The sequence below is a fragment of the Aureococcus anophagefferens genome (genome assembly GCF_000186865.1).
Source record: "Aureococcus anophagefferens unplaced genomic scaffold AURANscaffold_19, whole genome shotgun sequence".
Lineage (NCBI taxonomy): Eukaryota > Pelagophyceae > Pelagomonadales > Pelagomonadaceae > Aureococcus > Aureococcus anophagefferens.
Window position 1 is genome coordinate 436,258 of NW_008705579.1, and position 20,972 is coordinate 457,229.

The 20,972-nt window shown below is 71.4% G+C and overlaps 3 protein-coding genes across 3 annotated transcripts; 1 reads left to right on the forward strand and 2 right to left on the reverse strand.

The window, feature by feature from the left end:
- Window positions 1–224: 224 nt before the first annotated feature.
- Window positions 225–6,232, reverse strand: AURANDRAFT_66083 (hypothetical protein; the record flags this gene model as incomplete). Its single annotated transcript, XM_009041213.1, has 2 exons — window positions 225–3,469; window positions 3,598–6,232. 2 exons carry the CDS (start codon window positions 6,230–6,232, stop codon window positions 225–227), a joined length of 5,880 nt encoding a protein of 1,959 aa, XP_009039461.1.
- Window positions 6,233–7,588: 1,356 nt separating this feature from the next.
- On the forward strand, window positions 7,589–7,891 carry AURANDRAFT_8988 (hypothetical protein; the record flags this gene model as incomplete). The annotated part of the gene is made up of 1 exon (XM_009041150.1): window positions 7,589–7,891. A coding segment is annotated over one exon (303 nt), but the record flags the coding sequence as incomplete, so codon positions are not given.
- Window positions 7,892–12,561: 4,670 nt separating this feature from the next.
- On the reverse strand, window positions 12,562–19,808 carry AURANDRAFT_66085 (hypothetical protein; the record flags this gene model as incomplete). The annotated part of the gene is made up of 9 exons (XM_009041212.1): window positions 12,562–13,594; window positions 13,882–14,516; window positions 14,614–14,704; window positions 14,736–15,271; window positions 15,417–15,623; window positions 15,756–16,376; window positions 17,398–17,844; window positions 18,127–18,910; window positions 19,204–19,808. The coding sequence occupies 9 exons, from the start codon at window positions 19,806–19,808 to the stop codon at window positions 12,562–12,564; spliced, it is 4,959 nt and encodes a 1,652-aa protein (XP_009039460.1).
- Window positions 19,809–20,972: the final 1,164 nt, after the last annotated feature.

The following is a 20,972-nucleotide window of genomic DNA, read 5'->3' on the forward strand; positions in this document are numbered from 1 at the left end:
CGCCCTCATCGCGGGAACGTGCGCTTCGTCGCTATTGTCCTTCACGAGCTTCCACCCATCACTTGGCGCATCGCTATTTCTTCGTCTGGCCCGCGAATGCCCCAAGCTCACTTATCTTTCCACGGGCCTTGCACCATGGCCCCAGCCACTGCACGAAGACGCCAAACTTGGAGATGCCATCCTCAATAGCCGCCCGCAAACTCCACGGTCGTTCGCCTAGGGTCTTAATAGGGCAGGTGGTTGAGGCTCTGGTACTGGTGCTCGCAGTAGGCGCGCTGGAGGACCTCGACGAACTCGCAGTCCTCCATGGGCGACGTCGTCGCGTTCGCGCCGCAGGACGCGTCCCAGAGCTCCTGGGACTTGCCCTGGAAGCGCCAGCCGCAGAAGGCGAAGTGGAAGGACGGGCTCAGGTGGAACTCGAAGCGCGGGTCCGACGTGTGCCGGAGCGACGCGTTGCCGAGCTTGAGGAGCCAGGCGTCGTCGAGGTCCGAGAAGTCGTCGTCGCCGCCGAAGAGGAGGATCGCGGGCGGCACGGCCGCGTCCGTGTCCGGCAGGAGGCCCGCGCGGACGTCCGCGGCCGCGGAGACGACGTCGGCGACGCCCGGCTCGAGGTAGGCCAGGGACGCGTAGTAGCGCCCCCGCGGCGCGGGCCGGTCGTTGACGGCTTCGACCGTCGCCGCGACGACGAACGCGCCGTCGACGCGGTGGCGGCCCGGGTCGACCTCGATCTCGTGGGGGCCCGGCCAGACCTCGTCGTCGAGGCCCCACCAGCGGTTCGAGAGCATGTCGAGCCAGAGCACGCGGCCGTCGAACTGCGAGCACGGCAGGCCGCGCTCGTCGTGCCAGCCGCCCAACCCGCCGAACGCGTAGATGCCCCAGGGCGTGATGACCGCCGCCTTGCCCACGGGGTCGTAGACGCCCTCGGGCTGGGGCGCCGCGCTCAGGGCCGTCCACGCGTTCGTCAAAATGTCGTAGCGCCACAGCGCCTTGTCCGGGAACGGGTCCGACGCGGTCCGCCCGCCGTAGACGAAGAGGCTGTCGCCCGTGGACACGCCCAGCGCCCCGGCCAGCGCCGGCGGCGCGTCGCCGGTGGCGTTCGTCACGTTGCGCCAGACGTAGCGCCGCTCGCAGCGCTCGAGGCGCGACACGACGCGGAACGCCGTCAAGTTCGCCGCGTTGTAATTTTTCCGCAGGCCGCCGGAATGGTCCGTCACCACGAGCGTCCAGGTGCCGCTCGGCCGCGCGCCCTCGAACTCGGCGAGCGCGTCGACGGGCCGGAAGGTGCCGCCGTAGGGGTTCTTCGCGTCCGGGGCGCGGACGTCCACGGGAGCGTCGTCGTCGAAGAGCATGCCCGGGTCGCCCTTGTACCCAAAGTCGTTTAGGGCGTCCTGCGTGCTGAAGGGCGGGTCGAGGCGGTCGCAGGCCTCCGAATTCGCGTCCGGCGCGTGGAGCAGCACGGGCCACGACGCCGCGACGGGGTCGCGGAAGTTGCCGTCGCCCGACACGGGGCCCGGCCCGACGACGGAGATGCTCAGCTGGGACGCGCAGGGGTGGCTGATGCGCACGTAGATGTCCACATCTCTCAAACACCACTCGTCGCCCGCCGTCACGTTCACGTCGAAGTAGGTCGTCCGCGCGTCCGGCACGAAGACGGGGTCGACGGCCGAGCCCGCCGTCCAGGACCACGTCGCGCGCCGGGGCGCGCCGACGTCCAGCAGCCACAGGTCCCGGTAGTAGGCGAACTCGAGGTCGCCGTCCTCGACGTAGCGCGGGTCCGGCTCCTTGACGCCGCCGAAGACCGCGACGAAGCCGCCGACGGCCGCGGCGACGTGGCGGCTCCGCGGCGGCGGCCACGACGCGTTGCGGCCCGGCCGGATCAGCTCCCATTCCAGTAAACCCGCGTCCAGGCGCCAGAGCTCGTCGGAGGCGCCCATGCGCCGCACGCAGCGCTCGTTGTCGAAGCCGCGCCACCGGTACGCGCCGAGGCGGAACGTCGCGCCGACCGCACCGTCGCACTCGTAGCCGTCGCCGTGGCCGCCAAAGAGGAAGACGGCGCCGAGCTCCGCCGAGGGTAAACGATAGGCGCGGATCTCCGGCGCGCCGCCCAGCCGCGTGAGGCTGTGGCCCTGGCGGCCCGACGGCGCCGAGGGGTAGAACTCCGTCGGCGCGTCCGCCGCGCGGCCCGCGGCGCTTTCCGACGCGGCGTCGTCGGCCCCCAGGCCCGTCTGCGCCCCCATGCTGTAGTGGGGGCGGCCGAGCACGGGCGACGCGGCGCCGTAGCCGCCGTCGGAAAAGGCCGCGACGGACGGGTGCACGCGGACCCACTCGTCGCGCGGGTGGGGCAGCGTGCGGCAGGCCACGGCCTCGCCCGGCGGCGACGTCGCCGTCTGGTTCGCGCCCCGCAGGCGGAAGCGGTAGGCCGCGTCCGAGTCCAGACCCGCGACGTCGACGCCGCCGTCGGCCGCCGCGCGGACCGCGACGAGTTTGAAGCCGCCGACGTCGCCCTCGGCCATCTCCACGTGGTAGCGCTCGGCCCAGAAGTAGGTCGCCGCGTCGTTGGGCGGCCACGCGAGGGACACGGCGCTGTGGTTCGCGTCGGCGACGACGGGCGTCGGCGGGCTCAGCGCGCCCCAGCGCGCCTCGACCGGTCGGTAGGCGAGGTCCGCGTCGAACCACGCGGACCCGCCGCCGCCGCCGCCCGCGTCGACGCCCGAGCCGCCGCCGCCGCCCCCGAAGTAGCCGCCGCCGCCGCCGCCGCCGCCCTCCTTGCCCGAGCCGCCCGCGCCGCCCAAATTCCGCGCGCCGCGCGCGCCGTCGACGGCGATCGCGCCCCGCAGGTCCGCGACGGCCGCGGCGCCCGGCCGCTGCGACGTCGACACGACGACGCCCTCCGTGCTCACTTCGAAGGACCCCGGCGCCCCCGGGTCGCCGCCGGCGCCCTGGGAGGCGCCGCGGCCGCCCGCGGCGACGGCCGAGTAGTCCGCGCCCGGCGCCTCGCCGAGGTCCACGTGGCGGTGCCGCGCGTGGGGCCCGCTCAGGTCCCGCGCGTCGCTGCCGCCGACGTCGACGGCGATCGTCCCGGACCCGTCGCCGTCGACGGCGCTGTACTCGTCGCGCGCCGCGCCGTACAGACCGACGTCCACCGGCGTCGCGAGCCCGGGCGCGTAGCCGTCCTCTCCGTCGTCGCCGCCGCCGCCGCCGCCGTGGCCGCAGCAGTAGTCCGACGCGCCCGCGCCGCCGCCGCCGCCGGCGACGGCGAGCACGGCGCCGTCGCTCGTGCGGACGACCTCGCTCCGGCCGCCGCCGCCGCCGCCGCACCACTCGCCGCGCCCCCCCGCGGCGCCGCCGCCGTAGCCGCCCGCGCCCGGCCGCGAGTCCGTCGCGCCGCCGCCGCCGCCGCCGACGAGCACCGTCAGCGTCTCCCCCGGGACGACCGAGAGCGACACGGACAGGTAGCCCCCGCCGCCGCCTGGGCAGGAAAAGAGTGATTCAACGTCGCTTCAACGTGAGTGTTCCGCGCGCGCGCGTTCCGGAAAAAGCATCCACGCTTCGAGACCGTTCCGAGAGATGATCGCTCGTCCAAAAGTCAGCCGAAACGAGTGGAAAACGGCCGAGATAGGAGCCTTTGAAGTTGGGAATTTCGCTCTCTTTTGCTGCCCTGGCCGCCGCCGCGCGCGAAGAACTTGTCCAGGCGCAGGTCGTCGACGAGCGCCTCCGTCGCGCGGCTCGTCGCGTTCGCCTCGCCCCGCCCCGCGCCGGCGCCGCCGCCGCCGCCGCCCCAGAGCTTCGCGACGAGCCGCTTCGCGCCCGGCCGGCCCGGGAGCCGCCGGGGCACGACGTAGGTCTGGGGCCGCCCCGCCGCGTAGAAGACGCCGCGCGCGCCCTTGATCGGGTGCGCCGCGGCGCCGTCGTAGGCCGCGAGCACGACCAGACCGCCGTTGCCGTCGCCGTCGCCGCCGTCGCCCGCGCCGCCGACGTAGTCCGGATCCCGCTGCCGCGCGGCCGCCCAGCCCACCGCGGCCTCCTTGAGCGACCGGGCCTCGGCGCGGCGCTGCGTCGACCGCCCCACGGTCTCGAAGACGCGCAGGGCGTCGTTCGTCGCGACCCACGCGGACGCGGCGCTCCACTCGGACGCCGCGCCGCGACCGTCGACGGCGCGCGCGCGGAACCGGTAGCGCGTGTTCGGCTCCACGTTGAAGACCTCCGCGTCCAGCGCGTCGCGGTAGGTCTCCAGCGAGCCGACCTGGAGCCGCTCGACGACGACGCCGACGCCGTCGCCGGAGTACGCGCAGCTCAGGTCCACGTTCTCGGGCTCGAGCGCGGGGAAGACGCCCGTGGCCCGCAGGTCCGCGCCGGCGACGGCGCCGATGTCCTTGAAGTGGACCTTCCAGGCGAAGGCGCCCCGCGCGGGCGCGTGCGACTCGAGCGCGCCCGGCGTGTGCCGCGTGACCGCGAGCGACCCCTCCGGAACGACGTCCAGCGCCTCCAGGGCCTTCTTGACGGCGAAGGCCGACGCGTCGAACGGCAGGTCGCCCGTCACCGTGCCGCGCTCGTAGGCGCCGCGCACGGGCAGCCGCAGGCGGAACGTGCCCCCCGAGATCGCGCCCGCGTCGCAGCGGCTCGTCGCGAGCTGGATCTCGTCGACGGCGTCCGTCAACACGTAGGGCAGGGGCCGGTCGTAGGCGACGTCCCAGCCCACGGGCGCCGCGAAGCCCCGCCCCTTCCAGGCCTGCGTGCCGAGCTCGAAGTGGCGCGCGACCGTCGCGGACCGGCTCCCTAAACCGTCGGCCGCGAACGGCAAAAAGCGCACGAGGATCGCGCCGTCGCCGCCGTCGAGCGTCGCGACGGGCGCCGAGGGCACGGGCGGCTTCGGGTCCCGCGTCGCGACGCCGCCGTTGGACGACAGGGACCAGGGCGACGCGCCCGCCGCGTTCGCCGCGCGCGACCGCGCGAAGACGGCCGCGCCCGCCTCGAGCCCGTAAAGCGTCGCCGTCGCCCAGCCCGAGCCGTCGACGTCGATGGGCGCCGGCGCGTCGACCCAGGGCGCCGCCTCGTCCTGGCGGTACTGGAGCTCGTAGGTCGCCGCGGGCGGCGCGGACGCCGCGGCCTGCTGGGCCGCGTTCGGCGGCGTCGACGCGTAGAAGACGGCGCTGCCCCGCGGCAGGGCGCTGTCGTCGAGGACGGCGAAGACCGGCGCCAGGGGCCGCGGCGGCGGGCGCACGGCGATGAGCCGCGCGGTCTCGGACGCGGGGCCGTGCGGCGACCAACCCGCGGCGTTGTGCGCGGCGATCCGGAAGGCGTAGAGGCCGCCGGGGTGCGCCAGGGACGTCGCGTTGTAGGCGCACAACGGCGCCGGCGGCGGCCGGCCGCCGCCGCCGACGACGCCGGAGACGGGGTGCTTCGGCGACGTCCGCCACTCGGCCGCGCCGCAGGGCAGCGACGAGCCCGCGCGCCACACGGAGACCGCCGGGCCGGGCCCCGTCCAGGACACGCCGAGGCTGACGGTCTCCTTGTAGATGCCCAGCACGGGGATGGAGCCGAAGCCCGCGGACGGCATGGGCGCGCTCATCGTCTGCGTCCTGAGGTCCAGGGTGGGCTGGTTGAACTCGCGGAGGGCGCCGTCGTAGGCCGTCGCCTCCGTGCGCGGCGTGTCGAACTCGACGTGCCAGGAGTAGGCGCCGTAGGCGCCGAAGGGGCAGCCGCCGACCCAGCCGCCGACGCCGCCGGAGCCCAACACGCCGTCGCAGCGGATGACGTGGACGAGCGCGTCCACGTTCTCGAGGCCCTCGATGGCCGCCTTGACCTCGGCGGCCGTCGCGTCGTAGGGGATCTCGCTCGTGTAGGCCACGGCGTCCGTGTTCAGCGGGCTGATGCCGTCGAAGGCCGCGTAGATTTGGAAGTAGCCGCCCGCGACCGTCGACCCCTTGTCGACGCGGATGTTGATGGTCTGCACCTCGTTGCGCGGCTTGACGGTCTCGACGGCGTCGTCGAGGCTCCGCCAGCCGAGGTGCCGCTCCTGCAGGGACATGACCTCGACCTCGTAGGCGTCCACCGGGTAGCTCAAACGCGCGTCGACGGGCTCCCAGTGCAGCATCATGGAGCTCGTCGTCACGTTGGAGATCGTCGGGGGCTGGCGCGGCGCGTCGGGCACGAAGTACTCGACGGCCGCGGCCGAGCACAGGGCCAGCGCGAGGGGGACGGCGCGCCGTCTCACCAACGTAAAGCTGCCCATTGTGCAGCGGCGTTTGGCGCCCGAGGTTCTTGAAGATTACAATACTTGTCAATAGTAAGGTTGCAGTCGGGGCAGGGTTCGGGCAGCGATGGCTGCGATTGTCGGCAAGGATGGCACCGTGTCGGCTGCGATTGTCGGCAAGGATGGCACCGTGTCGGCTGCGAAGAAGCCGCAATTCCGCGACTACACGGTCGGCGGCCCCGAGGCGGAGCTGGCCGTCGCAAAGGGACTCGCGAACGGCGTGTGGTTCGTGCCGTTCGTGGAGCGCAAGACCATGCGCCGCCTCATGCAGCGCGACGACTGGCACGCCACGCGCGACACGATGATGCTCCTGGCGATCTTGGCCGCGACGGCCTACAAGTCGTATGTCTACTGGCAAGCGGGCGCGTACACGCGCTTCGCGCTCGTCTTCTGGGTCTACTGCACCTTCTACACGTCGTGCGGCGACAGCCGCTGGCACGAGTGCGGCCACGGCACGGCGTTCGCGACGAAATGGAAGAACGACTGGCTCTACAACGCGGCGTCCTTCGCCGTGTTTCGGGAACCGCTCGTCTGGCGGTTTTCCCACGCGCGGCACCACACCGACACGGACATCGTCGGTCGCGATCCGGAGGCGGACGCGCGCCCGCTGACGATGCCGGACCTCGCCCTCGCCTTTCTCAACTACGGCGGCATCAAGACAGAGGCGGCGAGAGATCAGCGTCCTGTGGCCGTGACGATTTTCGAGAGATTTTGGGTGTGAAAACAATGAGAAATCGTCACCGTCATGCTTGGTAGGCGAAGATCTGGATGCACGCCCGGGGAGAGCTGAGCGCGCCGGAGCGCACGTTCGTGCCCGCGAGCGAGCGCGCGGCCGTCGTCTTCCAGGCGCGCGCCTTCCTGGCCATCTACGCGGCGACGGTCGTGTGGTCGCTGCTTTCCAGGAGCCCGCTGCCCTGCATGTTCATATTCCTCCCGTACTCGCTCGGCGCGTGGCACTTCGTGCTCACGGGCGTCTTCCAGCACGCGTCGCTCGAGCAGGACGTGCTGGACCATCGCCTAAACACGCGGACGTGCTACGTCAACGCGATCAGCGGTTTCATCTACTGGAACATGCAGTACCACGTCGAGCACCACATGTTCCCCATGGTGCCCTACTACAATCTGCCGGAGCTGCACGCGGTGCTCCAGGCCGGCGGCCAGATGCCCGAGCCCTACGCGAGCATGTGGTCGGTCTATCGCGAGATGATCCCCGCGCTCATCAAACAGACGACGGACCCGGACTACTGCACGAAGCGGCCCCTGCCGCCGCCGCTGCCCGAGGCGCGGGTGGCGGAGCTCCGCAAGGACGCGGGCGCTCCCGACGCCGACGGCTGGGTCGCGGCCTGCGACTTCGGCGACGTCGCGCCCGGCGACATGCTCCGCTTCGAAGTGGGGAACCGGTCGTACAACGTCTACCACGCCGAGGACGACGGGCTCTGGTACGCCACCGCGGGGAAATGCACCCACGGCGCGGCCTACCTCGCCGACGGCCTCGTCGTCGAGAAGACGCTCGTCGAGTGCCCGAAGCACAACGGCTGCTTCGACTTCAAGACGGGCCTGCCGAAGCGGCTCCCCGTGAAGACGCGGCTCGCCACCTACGCGACCAAGGTCGAGGCCGGCGTCGTCCACGTCCAGGTCGCGCCGCGCAGGAAGGGCGGGCGGGAGCTAGCGTACGAGTAACGGCAAGTTGCACGGCAATTACCTCAAAGCCGTCCCCGCCGGGGTATTTACTCTGAGTTTGTCCCCTGTTGAAGCGGCACCGGCGGTGCAGTCGTTGCATGGGCTTTTCTTCGCGGCGCTCGCGATGGCGCTTAAGCGTTATGCGCCGGGATCGGCACTGGGGAAGGTGTCTCGCTACCTCAGGACACGCCTTCGTTCGGGCGTCGACCCACCATGACGCGGATCCAGCCAATGTCCTGAGGCAGCGACCATGCGGAAGCCGTCGAACCCGACGTCGGTCGGCTCGAGGTCCCGAGGGGCAGCCCGGGGCGCCTGGGGTGGGGCCTCACCTCAGGACATGGTCTGGACCCGACCCTATCATGGTATGGAACGGATCGAGACCATGTCCTGAGGCAGGGGCAGCCCCAGACACCCCACGGCCACCGTCGGGACGAAACGCCGCCGGAGCTCGGCCCGGTGGACTCGACGATTTCGGGCTCCCCCGACGAACTCGCCGCCTTGGACGCGACGGGGTCGATGACGAACGATCTCCGCTGCTGCGATGGCTCGAAAACTATCTTAGAGAGGTCGCGAGGGGGCAGCGCGTCCCTTCCCACCCACTCTACCTCCCCGTTCCAGTCGCCACGCGGTCGTATGAGCGTCGCGTCTTCGCATGTGCCTCACCCTCGTCCTTGCGGCCCTCGCAGCTGCTGGGATCGTTGCACAATTCTGCATATTCGCGGAGCGGCGGGCCCTCAAAGACGGCCATCCCATCGCAGCGCGCCGCCAAAACGCTGCACAATGTCGATCATGAAGCACGGAGGACATTCGATCGACTTTACCCCGGCGGGGTCGAGTCGGGAGAGCATGGCCGAATTCATCGACCTGTGCGCCGAGAGCTCCGATGACGAGGAGCAAGCAGCGGCGCTCACGGCCCGCTTAGATGCCGAGGAGGCGTCGCTCGCGCTCGCGCAGCGGCTGCAGGCCGAGGAGGACGCGCGCGGCCCGGCACCTGCTGAGGCGCCGGAGGAGGCTCTGGCGGAGGCGCCGCCGGAGGTCAGCGAGGCGCCGGCGCAGGCCAAGGCGCCGGAGCCCGCGGCGGAGGAGGCCGCGCCGCCGGCGAAGCGCCAGAAGACGTCGGCGGCGACCGAGCCATCCGAGGTGGCCACGTCGGCGGCGACCGAGCCATCCGAGGCGGCCGAGCCCTCCGCCGCCAGCGGCCGGGTCGTCCGGATCGCGACGTGGAACGCGCGGAGCGTGCTCCCGGAGGGCGAGAACAAGGACAAGCTGCGGACGACGCTCGAGCTCCTGGGCCAGCCCGACCTCCTCGCGGTCCAGGAGACGGTCCACGTCCGCAAGACGGGCAAGAAGGGCGACGAGCGCGTCGACGACGCGAAGACGGCGACGCACACGGCGAAGATCGCCGCGAAGGCGGCGGAGCTGGGCTACGAGGCTTTCTTCGCGTCTCCGGACCCCGCGCAGTACAAGGGCAACGACGACTTCTGCCACGGCACGGCTTTGTTCGTGAAGCGCGACGGCCTCTTGGCCGGCGGTCACCTCGTCGCGGTGCCCTGGGACCACGACGGCCACGTCCTCTGCTACGACCACGACCTCGGTCGCGTCGTCGGCGTCTACCTGCCGACGCCGACGAAGAAGTCGCGCTTCGCGGGGACGCCCTGGGAGCCGCCCTACCCGCAGCACGCGGTGCGGTCGACGTACGACCGCGAGCTGCGGTCGCTCCTCCTCGACAGCGGCGACAACCTCCTCGCGTTCCTCGGCGACTGCAACGTGACGCCGACGGCGCAGGACACGAGCGGCGACCTCTGGAAGGGCAAGCACGCGGAGGCGCGCGATCGCTGGAACGTCATGATCCGGGAGACGGGCCTCGTCGACGCGTTCCGCGAAAAGCACCCGACCGCGCGGCGCTACACGTCGTACCAGCTGCCGAAGAACCAGCCCAAGAGCTGCGCCACCAAGTGGCAGAGCGACATCAAGCCCGGCCGCGTCGACCTCTGCTACGTGCCCAGGGCGCGCGCCGTCCGGAGCGCCGAGGTCATGGACGCCGACGGGGTCTTCACGACCGCCGACATGACGCGCGCGCTCCGCTCGGACCACGTCCCCGTGCTCGTCGAGATCGAAGTGTAGATGTATAAACAGATGTTAGACCGCAGAAGCCCCGCGCGGGAACCCGCGCTCCGCGTTGACCTCGACGTAGACGTGTCTCGTCGCGCCGAAGCGCCGGAGCACGCGGCGCGCGGCGTCGGCGACGGACTCGATGCGGATGCCCGCGCGCGCCGCGGACGCGGCGGCCTTGTCGTCGCCGACCTCGAGGCGCACCATGGCGCAGCGCTCGAGCGGGTCGCGGAGGTGGACGAGCGCCGTCGACTCGACCTTCGCCCGGCCCTTGAGCGCGGCCTGGAGCTGGTCCCGGAGCGCGCCCTTGTCGTCCGGCGGCGGCGCGCCCTCGAGCAGCGTCCACGCGGCGCGGACGCCCACGGGCCAGGCGGCGGCGCCGATGGCGAGGCTCAGGAACAGGGAGAGCGCCGGGTCGAGGTAGAGGCCGAGGCCCCGCATGACGCGGCTCGGCAGCGCGCGGCCGCCGTGCTGCAGCAGCAGCGCCTCGCCGAGGACGAGCAGGCACCCCGCGGCGTCGCCGACGTGGTGGAGCACGATCGCGAGGCGGCCGACGTCGAGGCGCGGCGCCGGCGCCGCCGCATCGGCCTCGGGCTCCGGGCTCGGCGGCGCGCAGGGCACGCAGGGCAGGCACGTGGCGCCGCCGTCGCCGGCCGACGGCAGAGCGCGGAACGACGGCGGCCGCTTCGCGCCCCGCTGCATGGGCGCCTGGAACGCGAGCGTCTGCAGCGTCGGCGGCGGCGGCGCGGCGGCGCAGCAGCCGTCGGCGCAGGCCATGCGCCCGATGCTCGCCCAGCGGCCGGCGCCCGCGACGGGCGCGTGGTTTCCGTCGCAGACGCCGCCGCCGACGTGCACGTGGGCGCCCTCGACGCCGCAGCAGGCCATGAGCGCGCTCGCGATGTTGACGACGGCGCCGACGGCCGACACGATCAGCAGCGCCCGCAGGTCGCTGACCGCGTCGGGCCGGTAGAACTTGCAGAGCGCCGAGAGCGCGATGGACAAGCAGAGCGCTTCCAGCGCGGCGACGTTGACGAGCGCGCCCACGGTCGTCGCGCGCGCGTAGCCGAAGGGCAGCCGCTCGCGGTCGTAGTCGCGCTTGTCGTAGCTCTCGGCGAGCATGGCGACGAACGCGCTCGCCGCGTCCGAAAAATTGTGCGCGCCGTCGGACACGAGCGCGAGCGAGCGGATCGACGTGCCGACGACGATCTCGGCGAAGGCGAGGAGCACGTTCAGCGCCACGATCCAGCCCAGGTTGAGCTTCGTGCGCTTCGGGGGGGCGGCGACGTCCAGCGCCGGCGTCTCTTTTATCTCGTTCGCTTCCACGTCGACCGTCTGGACCTTGGCGTAGGCGGATTTTTTCGCCGTGAATCGCGCAAAAAAGCTGTCGCGTTGCTTGGTGCCGGCGGCCGTGTTGTCGGCGTCATTCGGGGCGGTGATCTGAGTGCCAGGCCTGCACATCGCCTCTCACTGACGCTTGGCCTGACTTTTTTGCTTCAACAACCGGTCATGAAGAATGCAAACTCAAGTTGAAGGCATCGCAATCATACTTCGCCACTGCCGGCTAAGCTAAAGTTAACCGGTTCAAAGAGCAGCGAAGCCGTGAAGTTTTGACGTCACGGCTTTGCCTCGCTCCGGGCTCGGACGCGCGATGCAGCGGTTCCAAGACTTGGCGCGGCGCTCGGTCTGTGGACCATGTCGCGCCTTGGGCCCGGCTGTGAGTCGCTCGGGAAAGACCATCGGTCGAAGGCGAGCAACTTAGTTCGCGTCGGGGCAGCCCGTGGATGACGAGAACGGCCATTAACGGTGGGGGGCGACCGACGAGGGGCCCAACTTAGTTCCAGGGGGCGTTTGGGCTGTTAGACGTCGAAGAGACCCCCCCTGGAATGATGTTCCCGAGGGCACTGTCTCGGTTCTAACAGCCCAAACGCCTCATGCATTGCGCGGTGAGCACCGTGTCACCCGCGGCGCCGCACGCCTCCCGGAGGTGGTGAGGTGATCTCGATCAAATCCACTCGAGCCGAAGAGCTGCCGCGAGGGCATCTGGTCGCCCCCATGACGAACGATTCCCGACGCTCTGTGACTCGAAGGGGACCGAAAATCGGGTCGGGGGAAGCTGCCGCGCCTCATTCCACCCCCTGGGGCTGCCCGTTTGCGTCGCCTCGCAATCGTCCGGATGTCACGTCTTTTCATGTGCCTCACCCACATGTTTGCGGACCTCAAAGCCACTGGGATCGTTGCACGTCGCTGCATATTCGAGGAGCGCGGGGCCCTCTAAGGTGGAGATTCCATCATCGGCCGCTGAAATGCTCGCACGAGAGACCGTCTCTTAGCTACGGATTACTGCAGCATTGCTTCATAGATGTGCTTGTTCAACGACGGCTCATTCGCAGCCGTAGCCGGTGGTGCGACGAAGGTCGACGAAGTCATCGTACGATCGTCGAGGCCGGCGGCGCCTGGCGCAAAGTCGTGGCGCCGCGCAGGGGGGGGGGCTCAAAAGCCAGTACCCCAAGAGCACATTACGCGCCGCACGCCGCGGGGCAGCTCTGGAAGGCCCAGGAGTCGTCGTCGCCCTTGACCGTGCATCGCGCGGGCGCGTCGTTCGCGACCCAGGGGCAGTCCTTGGACGGCTTGTTCTTCTTCGCCCAGGACGCGTCGTCGGCCCCGGCGTACCAGCCGATCAGGCACGCGGCCCGGCACGATTCGAACGCGTAGGTGCCGTCGTCGCCGACGGCGACGCAGCGGCTCGTCGCCGCGGCCGCCCACGCGCAGTCCTTCCACGGCTGGTCCTTCTTCGCCCACGTGTTCGAGTCGCGATAGCCCTCGTAGAAGCAGCGCCGCGTCGCCGACGGGCAGGATTCGAAGGCCATGGATCCGTCCTCGCCGATCACCGACGCGCGGTTGTAGTAGTAGCCCGTCACCCAGCCGCAGTCCTTGGCCGCGTCGCTCTTCTTGTGCCAGGACGCCGAGTCGCCGGCGCACTCGTAGGGGCACGTGCTGCAGGTCGCGGGGCAGCTCTGCCACGCCTGGGTCTCGTCGCCTTTCGCCGCGCAGCGGTCCTCGGGGACCTTGGCGACCCAGGCGCAGTCCTTGGCCGGCGCGTTCTTCTTGTGGAAGTCCGGCGCGTCGCTGCACGCCGTCGGGGCGACCGTCGGCGCCGCGGTCGGCGCCGGCGCCGGCTCCGGCGTCGGCGACGGCGCCGCGGGCGCCGCGAGCTCGCACGCGTCCGTGATTCTCACGCGGCCGTAGCCCGCGCTCCAGCCGCCGACGAGCGCCATGGCCGAGCCGTCCGTCGGCGCGGCGAGGTACGTGTACGACTTGGCGGACCGCGCGCCGTCGCACCAGTCGTCGTCGAAGACGCCGCCCGAGAGGTCGAAGAGGACGCCGCCGCCGCCGGGCGGCAGCGGGCTCATCGTCGCCGCGTAGGTCGCGCCCGGCTCGTAGGTACCGCCGCAGGCCACGGCGACGCCGTCCCTCTGGAACTCGACCGTGCGGTACGTGTCCGCCTCCGTGGCCTGGCCCATCATCGTCGTGCCGACGACGAGCTCCCGGCTGCAGGCGACGATCGTCGGGTAAGCCGCCGCGCAGGATGGGCAGATGACGAACGCGGCGCGGCGCAGCGCGGCGCAGCGCGATCTTCGGTGCTGCATCTCGAGCACTACGTTGCCTCGCTGACGCGGTGCGACACAGCCCACATCGCAAGGCTGCCCAAAAATCGAGGCCTGAGGTGGCTTGAAGTTCAAGGTGACGCTCTTAGATTGTCCGGCCCCGCGCCGCGCCACCAGACTTCGTGCCGTGCAAGGTGACGCTCTTAAATGTCCGGCCCCGCGCCGCGCCACCAGGACCGCCGCTTCTTCTTCCGCGGCTTCGGCGTCGGCATGGGCGACGGCCGGGGCACGGGCGGCCGCGACGACGCGAGGCGGACGTCGCCCGCGTCGGGCAGGTCCGCGCGCGCGCGCGCGCACCAGTCGAACGCGCCCGGCGGCGCGTCGAGGAGCGCCTCGAGGCGCCGCTCGCAGTCGACGAGGACCGGCAGGCAGTTGACCGTGCGCCGGAGCAGGGGCAGCACCGTCGCGTTGGAGGCGAGGTGGAAGTTGCCGAGGAGGTCGAGGTCCTCCGTCGCGTACGCGTGCGCCGGGAGCTCGAGGAAGTCGTGGACGTCGTCGAGGATGCGCTGGCGCACGGGCACGTCGCCGCGCAGGTCGTCGGAGTCGAGCAGCAGGAACCGGTCCCTCGGGAACGCGTCGAACCACGGCGCGAGCTTGTCGACGTAGCAGTTGTCCCGGAGGATCTGCGCGAGCTTGGGGGGCATCGCGTTCGACCCGTCGAGGAGGCTGTCCTGGAGGCGCTCGAGCTTTCGCGTCGCCAGGGGGTTCGACATGAAGCGGTCCGCCGGCGACTTGAGCAGCACGAGGAGGCGCAGGTGCGGGAGGTTTCGCGAGAGCCAGAGCCGCGTCGCCTCGTTCGCCGGGACCTGGGCGGCGTCGCGTCGACCTCTCTCGAACGTCGGGACGCCAGGGCGTCGCGTCGACCTCTCTCGAAGGTCGGGACGCCAGGGCGTCGCGAGGAACGCTCTCGAAGGTCGGGACGCCGGCCCGCGCGCCCATGTCGCCGCCGAGCATGGGCGTCGCGTCGAAGGTCACGTCGCGGTCCGGCTTCGACCTACGGGGCGCGTCGAGGTGATTCCACGTACGAGCAGCACTCGCGTCTCCGGACGGCGCGCCCGTCGGCGGACGCCGGCGTCGACGCGACGATCGGGAACGTCCGCGCGTACTCCTCGAGGTCGCAGCGGCTCGAGTTGTTGGGCCCGTGGTGGAGGTCGCAGTTCTCGGGCCGCGAGAAGTAGAAGTGCTCCTTGCGCGTGCCGAAGCCGCAGCGCGGGTGCGCGGCGAGGTACTTGGCGAGCGACGTCGTCCCGCAGCGGCCGAAGCCGATGATGAGGAAGCTCGGCGCGCAGTAGCGCTCCACGTGGCCCCGGTCGCCGACCCTCCGCGGGAAGCAGCGCGGCGCGGGCCGCGGCGGGGACCGCGCGGCCGCCCTCAGCGTGAGGCCGTAGGCGTAGCGGCCGCGCCCCGCGGCGGCGCGCCGCGGCGCCGGGGGCGGGAGCGTCGGGTCCGCGACGGGCGGCTTGGACCGCGAGAGCACGCGCGCGCCCGGGTCGACGGCGCGCGACGCCGCGCACCAGTCGAGCGGCGCGGCGCCCGGCGCGATCGCGGCGCGGAGGCGCGCCTGGGCGGGGTGGTTCGACGGAGCTCTCCGAGAGACGATCGCTCGTCCAAACATCAGCCGAAACGAGTGGATAACGCAGGGGCCTTGGGAAATTTGCGGCGCGGAGGCGCGCCTCGCAGGCCGCGAGCGCGGGGAGGCAGTTCACCGTGGACCGCAGCGCCGGGCTCACGGTCGTGTTCGTGAACTTGCGGAAGTTGCCGAGCTCCGCGAGGTCCTCCGCCGGGTACGCGTGCGGCGGCAGCCTCAGGAAGTCGTGGACCTCGTCGAGCATGGCCTGGCGCCGCGTCTCCACCCGGAGGTCCTCCGACTGGAGCAGCAGGAACCGCTCCGGCGGGAAGAACTTCAGCCAGGCCTGAGCGCGAAAAGGGGGGCGTTCGAGCGCCGCGACGTCCGGGGAGGGGGGAGTCGAGCGCCGCGACGTCCAGGGGGGTTCGAAAGACGTGCTCTCGCGCGCGCGCCGCGACGTCCCCGAGAGACAACGCACCTCGAGCTTGTCGACGTAGCAGTTGTCGAGGAGGAGCTGCCGGAGCTTGCGCGGCATCGCGTTCGTGCCCGCCTCGAGCGAGTCCTGGAAGCGCGCGACCTTGTTCGACGCGAGCGGGTTCGACATGAAGCGGTCCGCGGGGGACTTGACGAGCACGAGGAACCGGAGGCCCGGCAGCCGCGTCGCGAGCCACGCCATCGTCCGCTCGCTCGCCGGCACGCCCATGTCGCCGCCGAGCATGGGCGTCGCGTCGAAGGTCGCGTCGCGCTGCGGCTCCTTGCGCGCCACGGGGAACTGGGACGCGTAGGCGGAGACGTCGCAGGCGCTGCCGTTGTTCGGCCCGTGCTGGAGGTCGCAGAACTCGGGCCGGTAGAAGTAGAAGTGCTCCTTGCGCGTGCCGAACGACGCGCGCGGGTGCCTGTTGAGGTACCGCGCCAGCGACGTCGTCCCGCAGCGGCCGAAGCCGATGATGAGGAAGCTCGGCGCGCAGAGCCGCTTGAAGCGCCGCCGGCTGCCGTCGGCCGGCGGCGGCACGCACCGCGGGCCGTAGGCGCCGGCGTCCGGGAGCTGAATGGTGGCGACGCGCTGGTCCTTTTGGAGCCGCATGGTCCACTGCGTCGCCTGGGCCGCGGCGAGCAGCAGGATCATTTGGCGTCGCATTTGTTTGTTGGGGCTAGCCCATGGGCATTACATCATCGTCGTCGCGCAGGGGCGTCCGCGTCCGTTTGTGTTTGTGGGTGCAGTATTGAACGGACGGCCCGAACTTGTGCAAAATGAGGTGCAGAAACAGCAGCTGCCCTTTGCCGACCCCCGGCCAAATTCTGCTGTGTTGGCGGGCTCGACCGCCAAAGAGACAGGGCTTGTTGGATCCGCCTCGCGTCGGCAACAGGCGAGCCATGAGGGGCCCGCCCGCCCTCGGGTGTTTCGGGGGCGTGCTCTGCCCCGCCTTCTCGTCGACCCCGGACGCCGCGCCGGCGAAAAAATCGGCCACGAAGGCCTTGAAATCGCCCCTGGAGGCCGCGGTGTCCGGCGAGGCTGAAAGTGCCCTCTTCGAAGACAACACTCTGCGCCGGTCCATCATCAGCCCGCGGGCGGGGGCCTACGCGAAGCCCCACGGGGACGTGAGCGCGTCGGAGCGGCGGGGCGAGACCGCGGGGTACCTCGGCGCGCGCCAGGCGCACGTGTCGGAGGACGGCGCGTCCGTCGAGGTGCCGCAGCACGAGACGCCGGACCAGTCGTCGGAGGACGACGAGGAGGCGACGGTGAGCGTCAAGGTCGGCGCGCCGAGCCACGAGGCCAAGGCCCCGCGCGCGGGCCCCGCGCCCGCGTGCCTCGGCCGCCTCTTCGAGCCGTCCGCCGGCGCGCGGAGCTCGACCAAGGGCTCGTGCCTGTCCAAGAGCCACAGCGCCTGCTCCCTCGTCTCGGAATCTTCCCTCGAGGAGTTCGAGGAGGACGCGAAGACGCTCGCGCGGGCCGCGTGCCCGACTAGGGTGACGTTCGACTTCGGCAAGAACGAGCGGCACGACATCCCGAACTTGGACGACTTCGGGTGGCGCTGCCGCCGCGAGTGCTACTGGCAGCCGGAAGAGTACGCGGCCATGTCCCAGAGCCGGCTCCGCCTCGAGCGCGCGGTGCTCGAGACGGGCGGCCGCGTGCCCATCCAGGGCGAGTCGCGCCGGGGCCTGGGCCTCGTCTGCGAGCCGGAGACGCGGCTCGCGCGCGCGTCGAAGATCCAGCAGACGTCCCGCGCCGTGCTCCGCATGCACGCCGAGGGCGCGTCCGCCGCGCGGCTCGCGCGCTTCGCGGCCGACGCGAGCAAGTGGGCGACGAACAACGCTTTGATCACCGCGGAGAAGGACTTGGACGCCGCGCGCGCGGCGCTGGCCGAGCCGCCGTCGGCGACGCCCAAGGTCCTGCGCACGACGCCGTCCGGCGCGCCGCCGCCGCCGCCGGGGCCGATGCCGCGCTGCGACTCGAACACGGCGTCGACGGACGGCCTCGCGTCGATGATCCGGAACGACTCGCTCAACAACATGGCGACGCTCGTCGAGGTGAGCCAGCAGAAGAGCCCCATCTCGGCCCTCGAGTCCTACAGCGCCTCGCGGACGCGCCACCGCATCGCGCCCGCCGCGGCCGCGTACCGCTGAATTTGAAGAACCACCGCCCCCCGTCGCCGCGCCCCCAAGGCCCGCCCCGGCGGCCCCGCCCCCTTCGAACCGACCCCGGCCCGCGCGCGCGCGCAGCGCGGCCCACACAAACACACACAAAAGCAACATACTTAACCTGTCGTGTACCGTTACTTATCGGGTCCGGACGACGCGCGGCGGGGACGACATACTTGTCGTGTACCGTCGAATTATTGCGTCCTCACGACGCGCAGCGGCGCCTCCGCGCCGAGGTCCCCGGCGTATTTGGCGACGTCGCCCCGGGGGATCTCCGTCGACGCGCGGCCGACGAGCGCGAAGAACTCGCCGAGGTCCCGGACCCGGCAGCCGTAGCGCTCCTGGATCGCGAGCCACGTCGCACACCCGCGCGGCGCGGTCGCGAGCGTCGCGGCGAGCTGCCGCCACGGCACCTCGCACTGCACCGAGTAGAGGAGGTCCGAGCCGACGACGACGTCGAAGGGGTCGTCCTCCGACGGCACCGGGTCGCCGAACGCGAGCGGCGCCACGCGGACGCGGTCCGCGACGCCGTTGAGCGCCGCGTTGGCCCGGATGAGCGGCAGGGCCTCGGGCAGGTCCGTGAGGGTCACCCGCGCCGTCGGGTACCGCAGCGCGATCCACAGGCCGACCGCGCCCGTGCCGGCGCCGAGCTCCAATATCCGCCGGCCCGCGAGGTCCGCGCGCGCGGGGTTCGCGGCGAAGAGCGCGCAGAGCGCGCGCGCGGCGCCCCAGCACACGCCGCCCTTGCAGGCGAGGTCCGCGCCCCGCTGCCGCAGCCGCACGGACGCGCCGCCCGCGACGAGCGCGGTCTCGGCGTCGCGCTGCGGGTCGCCGGCGTCGGAGCGCGGCGGCGGCTCGGCGTCGTCGGCGTCCGCATGCCACGGCGCCGCGGGCGGCGGCGCGAAGCCCGACGACTCGTCATCGGACTCGGAGCCGCTCGAGGACTCGGCGCCGAAGAGGGCGCCGAGCATGGGCGCGTCCACGCTGTCGTTCCTGCGCTCACTCATGGCTGCGGCAGCGCACTTCTTGCGGGACGACTACGTCATGCGGCGCAGGACGAGGTTAGACTTTGAGCATGCTGCCGCACATTCACATGTCCACAAGTGCATGCTGCAGAGAACGCCTCAGAGAGGGTGCAGGAGCCGCACGCGCGCTAAAAAAGCTATTGTCCAAGACCGCATCGACAAATTTCAGCTGCCGACCGCATCGGCAATTTTACCGGCAGCGCAGCGCGGCGGCCGGGGTGGACGGCGCCGCGCTGGAAAGTACCACAATCGAAAGATTACAGCTCCGCCTGCAGCGCGTCGAGGCGCTTCTTGTTCCGCTTCGCGATGATCCTCAGCGTCTTCTGCCGCTCGGGCTCCGTCATCTCGTGCCAGTTCGTGATGCGGCTCAGCGTGCCGTCCTTGTTCACGACCATGGGCCCGAGGGAATCGAGCTTCACGGGCAGGCCGTCGACCTCGACGGTCTCGGCGCCCGCGGCGGACGGGTTCGCGGCCTCGGCGGGGAGCGCGAGCGGCTCGTCGGTCGCCGGCGCCGCGTCGGCGACGGCCAGCAGCTCGCAGTCGTAGGCGACGTCGCCGCGCGCGGGCACCTTGCCCGCGAGGCCCGCCTCGCCGTACGCGTAGTCGAAGCGCACCTCGAAGCTCGCGCGCTCGCCGACGCGCATCGACGCGACGGCGACGTCGAGGCCGCGCACGTTGCCCGGCGCGCCGCAGACCCAGCGTTCCCGCGCCGCCTCGTGGAACACACCGGTACTCGAGCTCCGCGCCGTGTACGTGATCTCCGCGACCTGGCCGAGCACGGGCATGCGGCCCGCGCCGGCGCGGATGATCGACTTCATGACGCCGCCGTCCTGGCTCACGTCGAGGAGCTCGATGGCCGCGGCCATGCTGATGATGCAGAGATGCGCAAGGCGCATGTATGTCGCCGCTGTGGCGCGGCGTGTTGCAGCGCGCAGCAGCAGCGCGCGCGCAGGCAAGGAGCGCTGTGGCGCGGCGCGTTGCAGCGCGCAGCAGCGGCGCGCGCGCAAGCGAGCGCCGAGAGCAGGAGTGAGAGAGATGAGAGCAGGTCTCCCTAGGCGCCTACGGTGACGGCACAAATCATGCTCGATGGTGATACTTCACCGAAACGAAACGGGCCTGCCAGAGACGGACACCGCCGCCGCCGTCGTACGCCGCCGCGCGCGTCGCCGTCGTCCTTTGGCGTCCATCGACTGCCTCCGCTGCCGCGACCGCAGCGGCTGCGAGCGGTCCACGGCGCCGCACCCATGGGCCAGGGCTACGGCAAGGTCTTCGGCCCGCTCATGAGCCCGGAGGTGAAGCCGCTGACGGAGCTGCACATCAGCGACATCCGCAAGGCGCACAGCGTCTACATCAACCTCGAGGTGCAGCCCGGCGTGAGCAGCCCCCAGTTCGCGCAGATCTTCGGCTGCCTGCGCACGGCGGACCGCACCAAGGTCTTCAAGTTCTTCGCCAGGGACTCGGCGCACCGCCGCGTCGACGTCAACGAGATTTTAGCCGTGGCGATCCTGACGGCGACGGCGTTCGTCTCCGTGAAGACGCGCGTGCTCTTCCAGCTCTACGATCTCGACGACTCCATGGACCTGAGCCTCTCGGAGGCGGTCATGATGCTCGGGTCCGCGGTTCGGGGCCTCTCGCGGTGCACGGACGGCGCGAAGCCGTCGGCCCACGAGGTCGAGCTCTTCTGCGCCGAGCTCTTCAAGAAGATCGACATGGACGCCGACGACCGCGTCACGGAGGAGGAGTGGTCGTCCGCGTGCGCGCGGAACCCCGTCGTCCGCGCGTGCCTCGCGGGGCGGGAAAAGGGTGCGACATTCCCAACTTCAAAGGCTCTGATCTCGGCCGTTTTCCACTCGTTTCGGCTGATTTTTGGACGAGCGATCATCTCTCGGAACGGCCTCGACGCGTGGGCGCTTTTCCCCGGAACGCGCGCGCGCGGAACGCTCACGTTGAATCACCCTTTTCCCGCCCAGGTGCCTCAACCGGTTCTGCCGCCGCGACTCCGCGTTCCGCGGCACCGTGCGGTCCAGCGC